At 43.7% G+C, this 17,255-nt stretch overlaps 1 protein-coding gene and 1 pseudogene across 1 annotated transcript; one reads left to right on the plus strand and one right to left on the minus strand.

Moving 5' to 3' along the window:
• Positions 1-8,616: 8,616 nt before the first annotated feature.
• LOC133926647 (protein WHAT'S THIS FACTOR 1 homolog, chloroplastic-like) lies at positions 8,617-12,116 on the plus strand (annotated as a pseudogene).
• A 1,266-nt stretch (positions 12,117-13,382) lies between these two features.
• LOC133925848 (cell number regulator 11-like) lies at positions 13,383-14,320 on the minus strand. Its single transcript, XM_062371599.1, has 4 exons — positions 14,224-14,320; positions 14,069-14,140; positions 13,775-13,984; positions 13,383-13,682 (listed from the first exon to the last, which is right to left on the minus strand). The coding sequence occupies exons 1-4, from the start codon at positions 14,276-14,278 to the stop codon at positions 13,606-13,608; spliced, it is 414 nt and encodes a 137-aa protein (XP_062227583.1). The 5' UTR covers positions 14,279-14,320; the 3' UTR covers positions 13,383-13,605.
• Between the last annotated feature and the right edge of the window lie 2,935 nt (positions 14,321-17,255).

Below are 17,255 nucleotides of genomic sequence, written 5' to 3' on the forward strand. Positions count from 1 at the left end.
TAGGATGATCAATCTTGACATTTATCCTCTTCATATTCTTCTCTATCTTTGAGCTTGGGCATATTAGGATCAATTTTTTCATCACTTGATGTATTTTGATCATCCTCTTTATTGCTCTCTTCATCTTGATCACCATCATCTTCACTTGAGTTTGACTCTTGCTCTTGTCTCATCATCTTCGTCTTCATGTGTGAGTATTGAGCTTGCTTTCTTGTGAGGATAAGATTCTTGGTGTTGGATGAGGTAGGAGCTTCCACCTCCATATTCATTATCATCTCATGGGCGGTGATCTTACCAAGCACTTGACTTGAAGTCATCTTCTTGATGTCATTGTTGTCGTATACGATGAAGACTATCAACTTGTACTTTGGAAGAAGAGTTTGAAGTATTCTTCTCACCACTTGATCATCTTCAATTGATATCAAACCTAACTCATTGATCTCATTGATAAGAATATTCAAACGTGAGTACATATTATTAACACTTTTATAGGGTAGTTGCTTGATGCCATTGAGCTTAATCACAAGCACATGATATTTCTCATTGCGCACATCTTTTATTCCTTCATTAATTATAATGAGACTAGTCCAAATATCATGTGCATTAGTGAAAGAATAAACACGATTAAATGCATCAACAATTAAAGATGATAAAAGGACATTCTTCGCTAATTCATCTAATTGTGTTTTTTTATTGGTGATGTGTTGTCTCATTCCTTCCTCAGTGACTCTCCAAATATTTAGATCATTTGCCAAATAACAAGACATTAGAATTTTCCAACAGGGGAAATTTGTGCCATCGAAAAGTGGAGCACTATGGGGATCCAACCTAACCCCGAACGTCACAACTCTAGGATGTTAAGCATACCAAGAGCACGAGACTTTGATACCAATTGTGGGGAACGGTGACATCATAAGAGGGGGTGAATTAGGACACTTAGAAACTATTCGGCTCAAAAAATTTACAAGATAAATCTATCTTAATTTCTATCTAAATATACTCTACGTTTATCTAGTGTGTCTACTCTATCACTTAAGAGGATTGCAACAAACTCTAGTAAGGTAAATTACAAGTATGTAAATGTGGAAACATAAATAAGGTAGAGAGACAAACTCAATGAAAGGGACTTTTATCTCGTGGTATTGATGACATGAATGTCACCCTAGTCTACGTTGAAGCTCCACAAATAATATGCCCCTGGTTGGTACTCGATCACGGCTATTGAGCTACCAAGTCACAAAGACAATGTCTCAGCCCAGATAAGCCACCAAGCCAGCAAGGTAAAGCCTCACCACAAGCCTCTCTTCCGGTCTCTTGCCGTTGTGATCACTTCAGAGTTTGAGCCACCAAGGCAAGGGTCTTCGTGTCTCTATACACGTGTCTTGCCGCTGCTCCATACAAAGTCGGAGGGTCAACAAGCTTGAGCCACCAAGGCCCAAGATGTCGACGAGTCACCAAGACTCCAAGGCACCGACGTACCACTCGGTACAAGTTAGGATCACTCCTTAATCCCTTCTTCAAGCTGCAGCACCTAGCTACAACTCACTTTAGACCTATAAGCACTAAACACTCTCTAATCTTGTGCTTAATTACCTTAGATGATCACTTTAAGTACTTTGGTGGCTTCAATGTCTTCTCAAGTGTGTATGAGCTTCTTCTAGACTCCAGCAGTACGCCACCCGTCAAATGACTGAGTGGAGAGGTATTTATAGCCTTAAACCCTCCAACTAGCTCTTTTTCCAACAGCTCAGAAAAACTGTTAACACCAGATGATCCGATGAGAATAGTAGTACAAACATTGGATCATCTGGTGAGTATAAACTCAGAAACTAGCTATTGGAACTCCACTCAAAGTCTCTATGGACACCAGGCATTCTGATGTGCCTTCAAATCTACCACCGGATCTTTCGGTGAGTTATCTTGAGCCAGACCGTGCCACTTCTTCTCTATGTAAAATGCTCCGGTGCATTGATCTATAGACCACCGGAGCTTCTGGTGGGTTGTTCTTCATTCAACATTTGTAGTCGCCTCTATAAGAAATGCTCCGGCGCTATAATCCGGTGAGCATGCATTCAACCATTTACAACATTTTGCATCAAAAGGAAGCTAAGAAGATAAAGAACCGATCACCTCCTAACCATAACTAGATACTATGCAGTGGAAGATTAACATCTATGAACCAAAAAAAGCTAGGTGAAGCCATATGCCCTTAAGCTCCATCCAAAAGCCTCACCCCACGAATAGTTTGCACTACTCATTCCTGCCACCTACATCGGCGGGCGTGAAGTAGCCTAACACAAGCTCCTCCTCACCGGTAGAACTTAAAAGAGCAGTGTGAGTACGAAGGTACTTGTAAGACTTAATCCATAATTGGTACATATTATATCCCGACTCCCAGATGATGCATTGAGCCATTAGCTTGGAGTAGGTCACAAGGTTAAGTAAATTCGTATGCATAAGCAAACTTAACACCTATGTATGAGTGTCTAAACTTAACCACATATCTTTCTATTCTGTAACTATTTACTTGCATATAAACATAATTGAAACCATCTCATGAACATAATTGTAAAATGAACCATCTCGAACCCATCTCATCCAACCATATAACACATCCCACATTCGCAACTCTACGACTGTTGCAAATAGATAGAAGCTCATGATCGAGACCGCGGCAATTCAAATTGTTCTTACACCCTGTAGGGAGTACAACTTTACTCACACGACTCAAGAATCATACGGCTCGAGTGACCACATAGGCCCATCCAAGGGGTACTCGTGCCAACCTTTCCTATTTAGCCATAACCATTTGAATCAGGCATCGCTCAGTGCAAAGCCCACTTAAGTTAACTCCCAGAGCAACCACAAGTATCTCTACAAGCCCGTCTGCTCACACCATCGATGTGGAAGCACAAATGATCACAACTACAGAGGTATTCGACTTATCTTACTATTAGATCAACATATGGTTAGTACGGAAAATGCTAGAGCCAACTGCAATAACGGATGGTGCTTAAACGATGCAAGCGGTCTATGACATCTGGGTTCATCTCCTAAACTACACCGAGGGACTCCTCCAGTGCAGAAGATACCCCTAACACCGCCGACATCTCGCCTCATTCTCACATCTCATAAAGTCCACATCATTATCATTATGTTTGTAAATAATAAGTATGCTCTAAGCTTGCGAACAACAGTTGAATTATTGCTTGACTTCTACCGAGAACCTATGCATTGCTAAGCATTTTGAATAACTTGTAAGTTAGAGACCAATAATGTTATCAAGGCTATAAGGATATGGATTATCAACAACTCAAGGTAGAGGTAATGCAATTCATCAACATAGGTTCTACCACAAAAACTGGACAATGGACTCATTACTCATGCAAACATACATAAAACATAATTTATCAAGTTATACAATACAAGATCCAAAGTAGTAGGTTGAGTATGTTTAGATGCTTGCCTTGCTACTCTAGCGGTTGCTTGATACTCCTAGCGCAACACTCACAGAACTCAGGTAGTTCAACAGCGCCTTCACTCGCTTGGACCTTCGGTGTAACGCTCTCTAAACGAATCAAGAATGCATTGAAAATATAATCGAACAATGGAAAAGTATGCATATGATGCATGCTTGAAAATTAACAGAGCGTTGTGTTTCAAAAACATTTGCAAAATACCACAAAATGATTAGGTTTCCGAAGTTTGAAACCCCCGGACAAGATAACCCAAATACATACAATCTTGAAGGGCTAGTGGTAAGACCAACGTGGAGGTGGCGGTTTGACCGTCGGCCTACAAAAGGTTTTGCCATATGGCGGTTAGATCGGCCTTAATGGTGGTCTGACCGTGAGACCCTGCTGGCGCCACTTTGTGAGGCCGCTGGCAAAGGCTCCAGGGAAACCTTCAACAACGAAGGATACCAAAATACTCTATGGGATTAGTAGAGTGCTTTTAAAGTGATTTGGACAACATTCACCGAGCCAAACTCAAAATACCCCATAGATATGCCCAAGGCTAGGGTTAAGCTTGGGTCTAAACGACATGGGGATCGACTTGAGCTTGGGAATAACGGAGAATCGGTAGGGGTGCCTCATCTTAGTGTAAGAAAGCTTTCTATTAGAGGGGTTCACTCTAGGGAAGCTCTGATTTGGAGATCGGGCTTCAGGGTGATGTAGAACTTGAGGTGGATGAACTCACATGGAAACTTCACTGACGACGAGGGTGAAGGGGATTAACTCGAGGAAGCCTTTAGGGAGCTCGAGGAAGTCCCCTCCGTCGATCTCCGATCGTTGTGGACGTCGAGGTGGTCTCTTCCTCTCTCTTGGTGTGGATGAAAGAGTGAGTGAGAGTGAGAGTGTGACAGAGTGTGAGAAAGAGAGTTGGCTAATTTTCCTAAGTGGAGCCCACATGGCTGTTCCCTGGTGGTCAAACCGCTAGAAGGGTCTTTTACTGATTTTTTTTAATTTTCCCCTGTTTCCATTCTTCCTCTTCTCCAAAGTATTTAGGGCTTCCCTAAGGAGCTCTAGATAACACTAAAGTATTTTTGAAACATGTTTAAACTCAAGTTATCAAATGAATACGCATAAATATAGTGTCATAATGATTATAAATGCTTAATCACATGATTAGCATTTTGAAACGTGACACACAATGTCGTCGCGTGCCTTCAGGATGTGCTGCAATTTTTCAATCTACTGTACCCTTGCAATTTTGAGAAACCAAGTTGAGATGTGCCTTGGTTTATGCTATGTGTTGAGTGATTGACAATGTGTGGCTTTGGTTGAGTGCTTGTTTGATTGCCAATGCATAAATATGTACCGCAATGATAATCTTGTCTAACCAAAGTTGCAAGAAATTAGAGTTAGTTTGGTGTAGAAGGTTTTCACTTACCGGACAAGTCGGTGTGTAGTTTTTGATCTCACTGGATAGTCTGGTGTATGACAAATATGAGCATCGGACTAAATTCTACAAAGAAGGTCTTCTGGCGCCAAAATTTGAATCAAGCGCCGGATGGTCCGGTGTGTGGACGGGTAAGCACCGGATTAATATTTCTAGAGAGGCTGAAATGTGTGCCTGGAGCAGAAGAACTCACTGGATGCTCCGATGAGTGGAATGTGATCACTGGAGGATAACACCGGACTAACTCTTGTAGAGAAGGCTTTTGACGCCAAATTTGAAGTGAGCATCGGATTGTTCGGTGTATGCAAAAGGTGATCACCGGACCAATATTTCCATAGAGGTTGCAAAACTTGGTACCAGCGGGGATGTACCCACCGGATGGTCCGGTGTGTGCTCAAGTGATCACCGAACTATATTTTCCAGAGAGGGGTACAAATGCAAAGCATGAAAGAGTTGAACTCACTGGATTGTCCGGTGATGAGCAAGGAGGTAAACCGGATAGAGTTTTCCATAGAGAAATTTTTCTTAGTACAAAATGGAGATGTACTCACCAGATGCTCCACTGTTCAGAGGATGAACACACCGGAACATCCGGTGTTCACATTTTGGGTCACGTCTGTTCTTCTCAATTGGGATTTGATTTGGATTAACATGTGATGATATTACTTGGCTCTAGAGATACATGTTTGCTTGTCTATTTGATGTGCAGGTGTTGGATGCAACTTGACGATCGACGGCGAGTGATTGGGGCCAAGTGAGGTGCTTGGTGCTTGATGATCAAGGAGGCCAGGTGGAGTCAAGGGTGATCCTAGCTGCACACATGAAGATCAAGCAGGGCATGGAATGAAGGTTGACAAAGACGGTGTGCTGACAAAGTCAAGCGAAAGGGATGCTGGTGCAAGTGATAAGGCGGCCCGAGGGATCGGGAGCGGGAGAGACTTGCTAGCGGTCAAGATCGCAAGACAGAAGACACGCGTCAATATCGAGATGCTTGTTTGAGGGCAAGTCAAGTAGCGACAAGTCACACTTTGAGAAGTGTATGAGGCGGTTTCGCAGTTTGGCCTCAAAACCGTGGAAGGATGGAATGCACGTGGCATCATCGTGAAGCTAGTGTCAAGATGAAGCTAAATCGTGAAGGTGTCACGGCCGTTCGATGGATGGAGCAAAATTCAGACCAAAATGCCCTTGTGGTAGGTGGAAGACCATTGTTAGTAAGGGGTAATTTGGGGACAATGATGCTTAAGGGTTAAGCAACCCCTCTAGGCCTATAAATAGAAGGGGTTGGCTGGTGGTAACCCTTGAGCGAGCCATTTGAGATCCAAGAGATAGGCTTAGCATTGTAATAGGTTCGAGCTTTTGAGAGGAAAAACTTCTTGTAATCTGCTTAAAATAGGGCTGATCTTTGAGATTAATAAAGTACAAGTTCCTCCATTCGCTCGTGCTCACCTCCTTCTAGTTTCTTTCTTTTGGCTCCGCGATTCCTTGCGAGTTTGTCTTTTAGCTTGTGATTTTCGTTTCTTTTTTTGAGCTAAAATTTTCAGCATCATGTGAGGTTGATCTTCTTGTTGCTAGGGGCATAAAATGTGTGTATAATAGTACAAATTTGGGTATTGCATTCCCTTGGCTCTAAGTCATCAACTTTGAGATCTTTCTTGCTCAGTGCCCATCTTTTAGTCTTCTTTGTAAAGTTTTAAGCTTTTTGTGACAATGATCATGGATTGACTTTATATCGAACCTCATGTTCATACTTTATCCATAGAGTCACAAGGTTGTGGATTTCTCTTGTGTTTCTCTCATTTTTCTTCCGCTTTCTTTTTCGTTGAGGAGCGTTGGGTGATCAAGTAGGAGAAGGTCATCAAGTTTCGTAAGAAAATTTGTGAGGCGCCTATTCACCCACCTCTAGTCACCGTGTTCAGTCCTACAAATTTCCCAACAATCGTTATGATTGCGACTTCCAGTCTGCAATGGGAGTTTGCATGCACTCAATCTTGATGTGCACTTACGACCGATTAGTATTTCCTGGCGATTTCAAGTCATCCACGGAGGCGCAAACAGATGGTGGAAAGCGAGAGATTTTGCCAAAAGAGAATCATCAAACAAACGGGAATCAATTAGATGATTTATGCATCTTTTATCTTCCTATCTATAGCTTCAAGAGACTCGTACTGATAACGTGTTGAACAACCCATGCCACCGAGTGTGGTCCGAAGGTTGCTAATACACTCAATCTCATGTAAATCACAGTAGATGAACAGAAGAGACTAATATGGGAGGCATTGCTTTCTTTTTTTTTAACTGAATCCTTCTATTTTACAATAAGAGTGTTCCCTTCTATTTATAGAAAAAAAAAACCATCTAGAATTTTAATATGCTCCAATTAGGAAACCTTAATGTACCTGTATCGACCTAATTAATAGGTTCCCCAACCGTTCAACACTCCTAACCATGCCAATTTTTTTTTTTGCCACCACCAAGAAGTGGCTTCGCTTATTTGCCACTCTAGCCCATAGTTATTGACTCATGTGGTTCTATATTTTATTGACATGAGTGACATCATAATCAAATGATCGATCTTGTGAATGGCAAATCATTAATGTATTTCTCTTAACCTAGTGGAGTCTTTTTTTTAGAAGGGGTGACTTTATTCAATCAAGTGTAGTACCATATGGAGAAAGCCTCATACTAGGGGAGCCGATCCGTATGCACCCCAAAATGCCAAGGAAACTAATCTCAGTGGCTTCACGCCATGAATAAATGCCAAAAACACCAATAGCAGAGCGGAAACACTGAGAACAAAAGAACCTCCAGGGTTCCTCATCAATGGAGAAGCCAAAGCCGATGCCGACGCATCCACCAGAGTTGCCATGGAGGAAAAAAATCATTAGTTTATATCACACTGAATCCACCGAAAAAACCTAATCTACTAACCTAGCTACTAAGCTACGTAGTAGATACACTAACCTAACCATGGGAGACCGGGCCACCCTCCTACTCCGACACTGGGAGGTCATCGAGGTGAGGGGGGCAGCCGAATTAGTGGCGAGAAGCTTTCCGCTTGCGAGGGGGCTAGCTGAATCAACGGTGAGAAGCTTTCCACCCTCGAGTCTCCTCTCTACTGTAGCTACGGATCAAGTGCAAACTAGAAGCTTTTGGCTTGCAGGTACTAATATGCCATCCTCCATGAGTCCTCTAGTTGTGCTCTTCCTTTTTTTAAGTTACAAAGAAAGTATACTACGTAGGTACGTCATACACACTCTACACGCACACACACACGTGCCACGTCATACACACTCTACACGCACACACACACGTGCCCATCCATACATTAGAAGGGATTGAGAAGCTTGAAACCTTCCGTGTGTGAGAATGCACAATACCATTAAACACACACATACATACATACATACATACATACATACACATACATACATACACACACATACATATATATATATACACATACACATATACATATACATATACACATACATATATACATATACACATATATATAGTTCAACCCAAGCGCAGATGAACACCTACTTTCGAGCGGAGTTAGAACACCGACAGTATCATCGCACACCAGACGACTTACCAAACTAGCCACGGCTCACTCTCTAGTCGTGCCCTTCGTGAAAGCTAGTAGCACTCCGAGTTTTGACGCGGCCCTCAACTCACTTAAAGGCCCAACCAGGCCCACTACCCAGAGAAAGACGACCGAACGTTAAGCCCATTAGGATAAAGCGGCAGGCAGCAAGAAGCCCACGAACCCGCTCGCGTTCCTCGACCGTTTCGGGTTCCACGCCCCATCCCTGCCGCGTCCGCCGCCGTACCTCGTCGGCGAGCATGGCGCGGTTGCCGTCCCCGAAGAACCCGGCGCTGGAAGCTGCGCTCCGGCACAACCGCCGCTGGGTCGTTAACAATCAGATCAAGCGCTTCCTCCTCCGCTTCCCGTCGCATTCGGTTCCCGTGCGCTTCCTCCAGTCCCGCTTCAAGACGCTTGAACTCATGGGCTGCGCCGCCAATTGGCTCCGCAAGTGCCCCTCCTGCTTTGAGGTCTTCACCGCCGACGCCGGGGAGCGGTGGCGGTGGCGGCCAGCAGGAGCCCCACTTCGGCTTCACCAAGCGGATGGCGGCGCTCGTCGGTGCTGAGGAGGCCGCCGTCGCGGCCTCCGAGCCGGCCATGGCGAACCTCCTCGCGCGCGTGCTTATGCTCGCCCGCGGCCGCCGCCTCCAGGTCTCCAAGCTCGCCGCGCTGCGGGGCCCGCTCGGCCTCCCTGATGACTACCTCCTCCGCCTCCTCGCCCGCACTGACATCTTCCGCCTCGCCAACCCGTACCCGCACCGCCGCCTAGCTGGAGCTCATCCGGTGGGCGCCCTCGCTGGCCATCTTGAGGCCGCCGCGGCCGCCAGCGACTCCGCGCCGCGGTTCACTTGCTCGCTGCAGGCCTCCTGGGCCACGTCGCATACCAAGATGGAGGAGTTCAACTCCACGCCTTAAATCTCGCCCTACTCGGATGAGTGGACGGTGCCGGGCACGGACGTCGAGGCCAAGAAGCGAGCGGTGGCCTTGGTGCACGAGTTTCTCTCACTCACGCTGTGGAAAAAGATGCCAATTTTGAAGCTGGAGCATTTCAGGAGGGAGTTTGGGTTGCCAGAGGATACAGCGAGGATGCTGCTCCAGCACCCTTGCCTCTTCTACCTGTCGAATTGGTACAAGATACACATTGTGGTGCTTCGTGAGGGGTATGAAGGGTCGGAGCTGAAGGAGAAGGATGAGGTGGTGGTAGCGAAGGATAGGATCGGGGAGCTAATGCAGGAGGGGCTGCATGAGTATAACCAGCTGCAGCGCGCGGCCAATTTGGAGAAGAAGAGGAGGAGAGGGGAGCTTGAGGTAAGGAAAGAGGAAAATGAAGTGGTTGATGATGAAGTGGTGTGGTTGGGTAGTGCAGAGAAGAGGGAGGAGAGGAGACGATTTTACAAGGTGTTGTTCGGTGATGGCAATCGATGATCAAACTAAGTTTCACCCTGTTGATATCCGGAGAAAGGAGAAGATCATCAGCCTATGGTTTGTTGATGAGATGAATCACGTTGAGCATTTTTGTGTTTTGCAGTGTGTAAAAGCAATCAACATAGGGATTTGACAAGGTTGGCTAAATATCTGCAAATAATGTGGTATACATGTGTGCTGCTGTCCAGTCACAGGGAATGGAATACATCACCAGTTAACACGAACGTGTGACTGGAGAACTGCAAATGATTGCCACAAACACCACCGGATAGTTTGATCTTTCGAGCAGATTGTAACAATTACAAGATTACATTTCAACATTGTTTGGGAGATTACAATGCAAATTGATGGTGTTGCCTCTTTACAGAGAATGCTACTTATGAGCTGCAAATATTGCTGTTGGGAAGATGTGATTGAAGGACTGCAAATGAACACAGCAAGAGCATTTGATCTTTCAGCAGAATAATAATTGTACCTTCAGTGGATTGTGCTTTGTAAATCAAATATTGTCAACTTAAGAAACTGAACTTCGCTGGGCATGTAGTAAGGTGCAATTCCTCTTACTTGTGCCTTTGTCATGTGTCTATGTTTGTTAGAATCTTAGGGCAATAGTTTTACAGTTGAACAATCTATCGTGGTAGGCATTTGATTATGACTTCTGACTTTTGAGCCTCTATAGATTACTAAACTTTTCAAAGTCATGCTTGTTTCGTCAATCAATTTTACGAGATTCTATAATTTTGAGCAATCTTTTGCATGCCGTTTGGGAATTTGAATTATGAGTTATGAGCTTCTATGGCTGATGGAACTTTTCAAAGTCATGCTTCTTTTGTCAATCCTGTTTTAACATAAATTCTGTTAGTCAACCATTTATTATTTTACTTGGATGATTTCCGTGCCTCAATTACTTATGTATTTGCTGACTTGCTGCTGTGTAGCGTGTCATGACTTTGTGGATTGGGTAGTACCATGGTGTGTATAGCCAAAAGGATTAGGTCATATAATACGATTAACCGGAATATATATGCCATTGACCACCAGCATGTAATGCAATTTACAACCTTACAATGCTCATCAAGTAGCAAATCAGAGAATATATGCTGCCTGATAATATTGCTATGTGGGAACATGCATAAGAAGGAAAATAAAATAAAAACCATGTGCAACTAGAAGGAAAGTTAACAACATCGCTGCAAATATACCAAATATAAAAAGCCCTCATTTCTTTTCCTTATTGTAAGACTTGGAAAACTTAGGGGAATGGAAATTTTAAAAGAAAGCAATCGAAAAGCCAGTGTTAATAAAATGCCCAGCAAATTCTGGACTTTATTGTGCATGTCCTAGAAGCTCATTCCTTGCTTTCGTGGTGGTTTCATCCATTGAACACACCTTACCATCATGTTGCCACCTTCCCATCCTGCAAACGGACTGATAAATACCATGATTCAATCCTCAAGATTTGTCTTTGTGAACATCAATTTTTGTTTATTTTTCTTTCAGCAGGAAGGAGGGAGTACAGTTGGCCATGTTTAAGCTGTGGTTCTCGAGCTCTTTGTACTCCTGGCACTGTGCGCAAGGTTTGCAGAAGTAGTGGACACAGGCATCCAAGCAGGAAGATTCGTGTAAGTCACTGTGCCTGCATTGAGGAGCCTTTGGTGCAAGCATACAGCCACTGGCAGTCTATCTACCCTAACAAAATATACAGGGTCCCATTCATGCAGCATGCTGGAAACAAGAGTGAGAGTCAGTCAAAGGGATTGATGGTTTATATGATACACCCAGGAGAAGATGATAAGTAGAATACTGTACATGTGGAACCTCTATCCACAATCTCAGCAATGTGGCCAAATGTAATGCAGGGGCACCAGTAGTCAAGCAACCTGGAGCATCAGGAAAGAAATGAAGCCTGTGTTGTTCTGTGAACACCTGTGGATAAGAAGTGCAAGAAGAGCAGAGAAGCTAGCTTGCATACAGGTGTGGAAATCCCTGAAGCAGTTGAAAAGCCCAACTGACCACTACCCTGACATGCTGTTAATTTGTTGGGTAAATAGTGGTCTGTCGAAGATGGTAAAATAAAGTTTCTAGTTGTGTCTTTTGAAGCAATTCTATCTTTGATTCTCTTGGTGTTATATAACGCTTAAGATGCAGTATCAGTATGGACAGATGCAATATCAGAGCTGAAACGTTTGCTATTTTGTTGACCTTTTATTGCGTCTTGCACTGAAATGTTCCATGTTGTTTTGTGTTTGCAGGTTTGGCTTTGAATTGGTCCTTTTCAGGACCCTATGTCCAATTGGCATGTTCTGCTTTGAATAATTTTTTCTGAGGTTCCTATGCTTAACCAGCGTTGTGACATTTGGATATCCCAGTTTGGTGGTAACTTTTCATGCCTTCTTGTTATTTTTCTTATTTATTGGACAGGTTTGGAGACTTATGAGCGAAAGCCCCGTTTGGCTTTATGCCATTGCCGATGATGGTGGTGCTGTCGGACGTCATTACCTCTTTGGAGGTGTTGTCATGTAGTTTCTCCCGCTGGGATCTCTTCCGGTGAAAACTTTATTCGGAATCTGGACGAGTGACGGCGGTTTCTTTACTGCTTTCTTCCTGAAGGCGTCGTTTTGGAGAATCCCTCTTTGTCTTGATATTACAGCTAGCAACGCTATTTGCAGGACGCACCTCTCTCTGTTGTTGTTCGACCTATTCGTTCTTCTGTTCGGCTGGTGTTCTCTTTACGTTGCGGCGCATCTCGTCAATGGCTCTGTTTTGTCGTCCTAGGACTCCGTCTTGCTTGTGGTTCGGCGTAGAGCCGCCGATCTTTTGGGTTAGGCGTGTGAGCGGGGTTCCACCTGTTAGGTTGTCCGGTGTTCTAGTTGAGGTGTTAGCTGGGCGTAGTTACTTGCTGGGTTGCATTGCTTGTTGTGGGTGTTGTTTTTGATCTGATGTGTTGGATGGTGTCTCTGTGCCGGTCTGTTTGCTATGTGTTAGCCGGGTTGTTTGTTGCCGAGCCTCTATCGGCTGGTTGTTCATAGGGGTTAAGGTTCTTTCTTTCTCTTCATGTCTTGCGCATGAGCTCGGTTCCGCGGGTTGTATTGTATTGCTTGTAAGGTTTTCGGACCCGGTTTTTCTTACAAACTGAGTTACTCTTCTTTTTAATACAATGACGCGTAGCTCACATGTGTGTTCGAGAAAAAAAATGCTTTACCATTTGTCTCAATGCAAAAGAGGAGGATTACGCCTGATGCTTAACCTGGTGGAACGTTTGATTGTGTCGCTGATAAAGATTGCTGCCGTATGCCACACAGTTGTTCACGGCTGGTTACTTACATAGTGAGGCTTGGTTTGATGGTATGGCCAAGGCCTGTTGATGCTAACAGAGCAATTTTACTCTATTGCCTAGTTGCAGAAATGACACAATTCTTGAGCCAACGAAGCTAGCGAGAAGAGGTCGTGACACCATGATTGAAGTGATGGAATATTTGGTTCTCTCTTTCGTGTTGAACATAACTAGTTACTGGCTCCTGCGGGTAATTATCCATCTGACTCATACCAAATGAAGCTAATATCATCATAAGGATGCCTTTCTTTTCCTTATTGGAAGACTAGGAAACATAGGGAAATGGAGATTTCGAAAGAAAACAATTGAAACAGAAGTGCCAATAATCATGCCCGGCAAACACTGGAGTTATGCTGTCCTAGAAGCACATTGATTGCTTTCGTGGTGGTTTCATCCCTTGTACACACCCCACCATCTTGTTGCTACCTTCCCATCCTGCAATAGGAATGATGAGACCATGATTCAGCCACCAAGTTGTCTTGTGGACATCCATTTTTGTCTATGTTTTCTTTCAGTAGGAGGGATACCTTTGGCCATGTTGAAGCCGCGTTTCTCTAGCTCTTTGTACTCCTGGCACAGCGCGCATGTGTCACACCAGAAGTGGACGCAGCAGTCCAAGCAGGGCGATTCTTGTAAGTTGTATTGCGCCCGCATTGAGGAGCGTTTGCTACAAGTATACAACCACTGGCAACCTATCGACAACAGCAGAACATACAGGGTCCCGTTCATGCAGCAGGCTGGAAGCATGGAGGAGAGTCAGCCAACGACATTGATGGTTTTTATGCATGCACCGAAGAGAACATGATGAATAGAACACCTACATGTGGAGCCTCTGTCCACAACCTCAGCAACATGGCCAAATGTAATACAGGGGCACCAGCAAGTTAAGCAACCTGCAACATCAGGAAAGAAATGAAAAATGTATTCTGAAACACGCGTGCAAGTGTGAGAAAAACAGAGATGCTAGAGTGCACACAGGTGCGGACATCTCCGAAGCAGCCACAGAGCCCAACTGACCACTCCCCCGACATGCTGTTAATCAGTTGGGTAGATCGCGGTTTGTGCAAGATGGTAAAACGAGGTGTCTAGCTGTGTGTTTTGAAGCAATGCTGCCTTTGATCCTCTTGGGATTATATAGCCCGAGCGATGTGGTATCAGTATGAACACATTACAAAGTTAATTGCTTTAGCGGCCTATCTTATAACATAAAGTTTTGTTGTTTTCTTGCCCTTATCTTGGCTGTTGCACTGAAATATATGTTGTTTTGTGTTTGCAGGTTTGACCATGAATTGGTACTCCTGAGAACTCCATGTCCAATTGGCATGTTCCACTTTGAACCATTCCTTCTGAAATTCCTATGCTTAACCAGTGTTCAGGGCAATGCAACATTTTGGCGTTTCCAGTTTGGTGGTAACTACCATTCCTTGTTGTTATCGTTCCCATTAACCGGACTGGCTGGATGAAGGAAGAAAGAAAGAAAGAAATCGCGCCGTTCGATCTCAATGCTAAAGAAGATAATTGCACCTGGTGCTTAACTTGGTGGAGAGTTTGACAGTTGTAGTTCTTCCGCTTCTCGCTGATAAAGATTGCTGCCGTATGCCACACGGTTGTTGCTATCTTCAAGGCCTGTTGATGCCAGCAGAGCAGTCTACTCTGTTGCCTAGTTGCAGGAATGACGCAGTTCATGAGCTAACGAAACCAGCGACAAGAACTGGATGTCTTATGATCTAAGCAATGGAAATGGCATCGCTAGGCTTCTGGCGGCACTTTAACGAAATATTATATTCGGTTCTTAATTTTTATGTTGGATAAAAATTGAACGATAAACACACCATGTATGAATTTCAATGGGCTACAGTGTATGTGTATTTTTCTCATTTTGGGTTTGACTGGTTGTGCTCTCCAGCCATAAAATCTAGCATCTTGTGCTGTTGCCTTTGAATTCATTATATATTCGATTTCATGATTCTTTTTTGTGTTTTCCTTTGTTGGAATTTTGAGGGATTTTCCCTTTCAAATTTGAATTTGAAATGTGCAAATATGGACTTGAATGAACTCCAAATGAAAAGGGAAAAAAATGAAAAAGAAAAGAAAAAAATAGATAATAGGGGCATGTCGGCCGGGGGCCACTTCAAGACAACCCACATGACCGTTTGGCTCTCCCTGCTTTATTAGCTCGTGGCTTCTAGAAGGAGGTGGCGGTGGCGATCCACACCACCTCTCCACCCTAACCGTCCAAATTGGTTGGTGGAGGCGGCACATCGCTTGCTCTCAGGTGTTATATGTGGGTCCTCTCTCTCTTTTGGGTGCACACACGAACAAGTTTTCCCTTTTCCCATCTATCTTCTTACACCTCTCTTGATCTCTAGTGACCAGACCCTCAACGATCTATTTTAACCCTCAGCTTGGTGTCTTCTAGCGTGGTTGTGCACATGATGTTTCTGGTCTAGCTTTCGTGGTTGGACCCCTGTTGCGTCGGTGCTGTCATGTCTATGAGCCCGTCCGTCATGGTTGGTTGTTCGGTTTCATCTTGTCAGTGGTGGTGCTTGTGTTCCTATGCACATCTTCAGTTGCTGCTGTTGTCCGGTGGTCTGTTTTGTCGTGCCTTCGTGTATGATTTGCAGGTGGTGGTGAGGTACGACGTCATCAAGCGGTTCCTTTGTCTGGGCTATTCTTGGTCCCTACCGGTGGTTCCTACTGCTCACCGTCCTACGTGCTTGCGCATGGTGCATCTCTGTGTTGTGCTAGCTGTATCCTTGTGCTGCTTGGTGAGATGTTCGTTGTGCCTCCTATGCGCGCTTGGTGTGGTTTGGGCTATGCCCTTGTCGCACTGTGCGTTCTGGTGTTCGGCTTCTTCCTCCATAGCCTGGTGTTAGGGTCTTTGTAATGTTTCTGCTATCATGTTGCTCCTCGAGTGTTGATAGCAGTGTGCCTTGCTGTAGACATGTTGGTATTGTAGCTCCGAAAACACTCACCCCTTGATCTCGGCATAGAGGGGGTGTCTCTGTTTTATAGGGCAACACATATGTGTGCCTTGCCTTCGGCTACCTCATCAGAAAGTAAGTTCGTTCCCATTGCCATTACATTAAGCATGTAATTTGCTATATCCTATGCATGTTAATATATTGAGAGGAACTGTATGATTTGTCAATGGGTTCTAAGCTCGATGATGAAAGTGGACTAAGTGAGATTAGTGTGACAGTATATGACAAGCTCTAGGTTGTAGTTGTGTTAATTTCAGTAACTTGCTTTACTATTTGTCATAGTGAGCAATTGATCCTCTTAATTATATTCAAGTATATTGCTTTGAATATTTTATTCATTGATAGGTTAATTTCTTAGTAAACAAGATATTGAACTGGTAGAACTTAATTTAGAACTTGTGCTTAAGACTATGTCATTGATCAATGAGCTTAGTGTAGCGTTGGATGGCTATTAATTCGGTAAACTTGTCCTATTAATTAATTTAATACTTCATGATATGTTTCATGTGCTATTATGCCATGTTACTTTGGTTGCAATATACAATATACTAGTGAATATGAATAGCATTGTTCATGTTTTACATTTTAATAAAATGCTCATATTCAAGTTCGCTATTTTATATAATGATAGTTTAGCTATGTTTATTATATTTAAATTTGGAATTAATTTAATCGGAAAGTTGCTAAATAAAGGTTTGAAACAACAGCCTTTACACTATTTTCTTGCAAAAAGCATGCAAAAATTTCAAGGCAGATGAACTTCCCCTTGTGTTTTAAAACACTGGGTGGCACGTAAATCCGAAAATGAATAAAGAGAGCTCACATATCATTGAATTCTCTAGTGCTACGGAATTTCATACCGCTATGAATAAAGAGAGCTGGCAAACCTTTTGGGTACGTAAATGCACCCTCAACTATAGATTGCAGCTGGTTGGATGCAAATGGTCAAATGATAATGATGACATCATGCATGATGGGGTCCACAGCATACACAAGCCATGACCCAGAAGCATAGGCCCACGCA

This window comes from Phragmites australis, chromosome 8 (genome assembly GCF_958298935.1).
Source record: "Phragmites australis chromosome 8, lpPhrAust1.1, whole genome shotgun sequence".
Classification (NCBI taxonomy): domain Eukaryota; kingdom Viridiplantae; phylum Streptophyta; class Magnoliopsida; order Poales; family Poaceae; genus Phragmites; species Phragmites australis.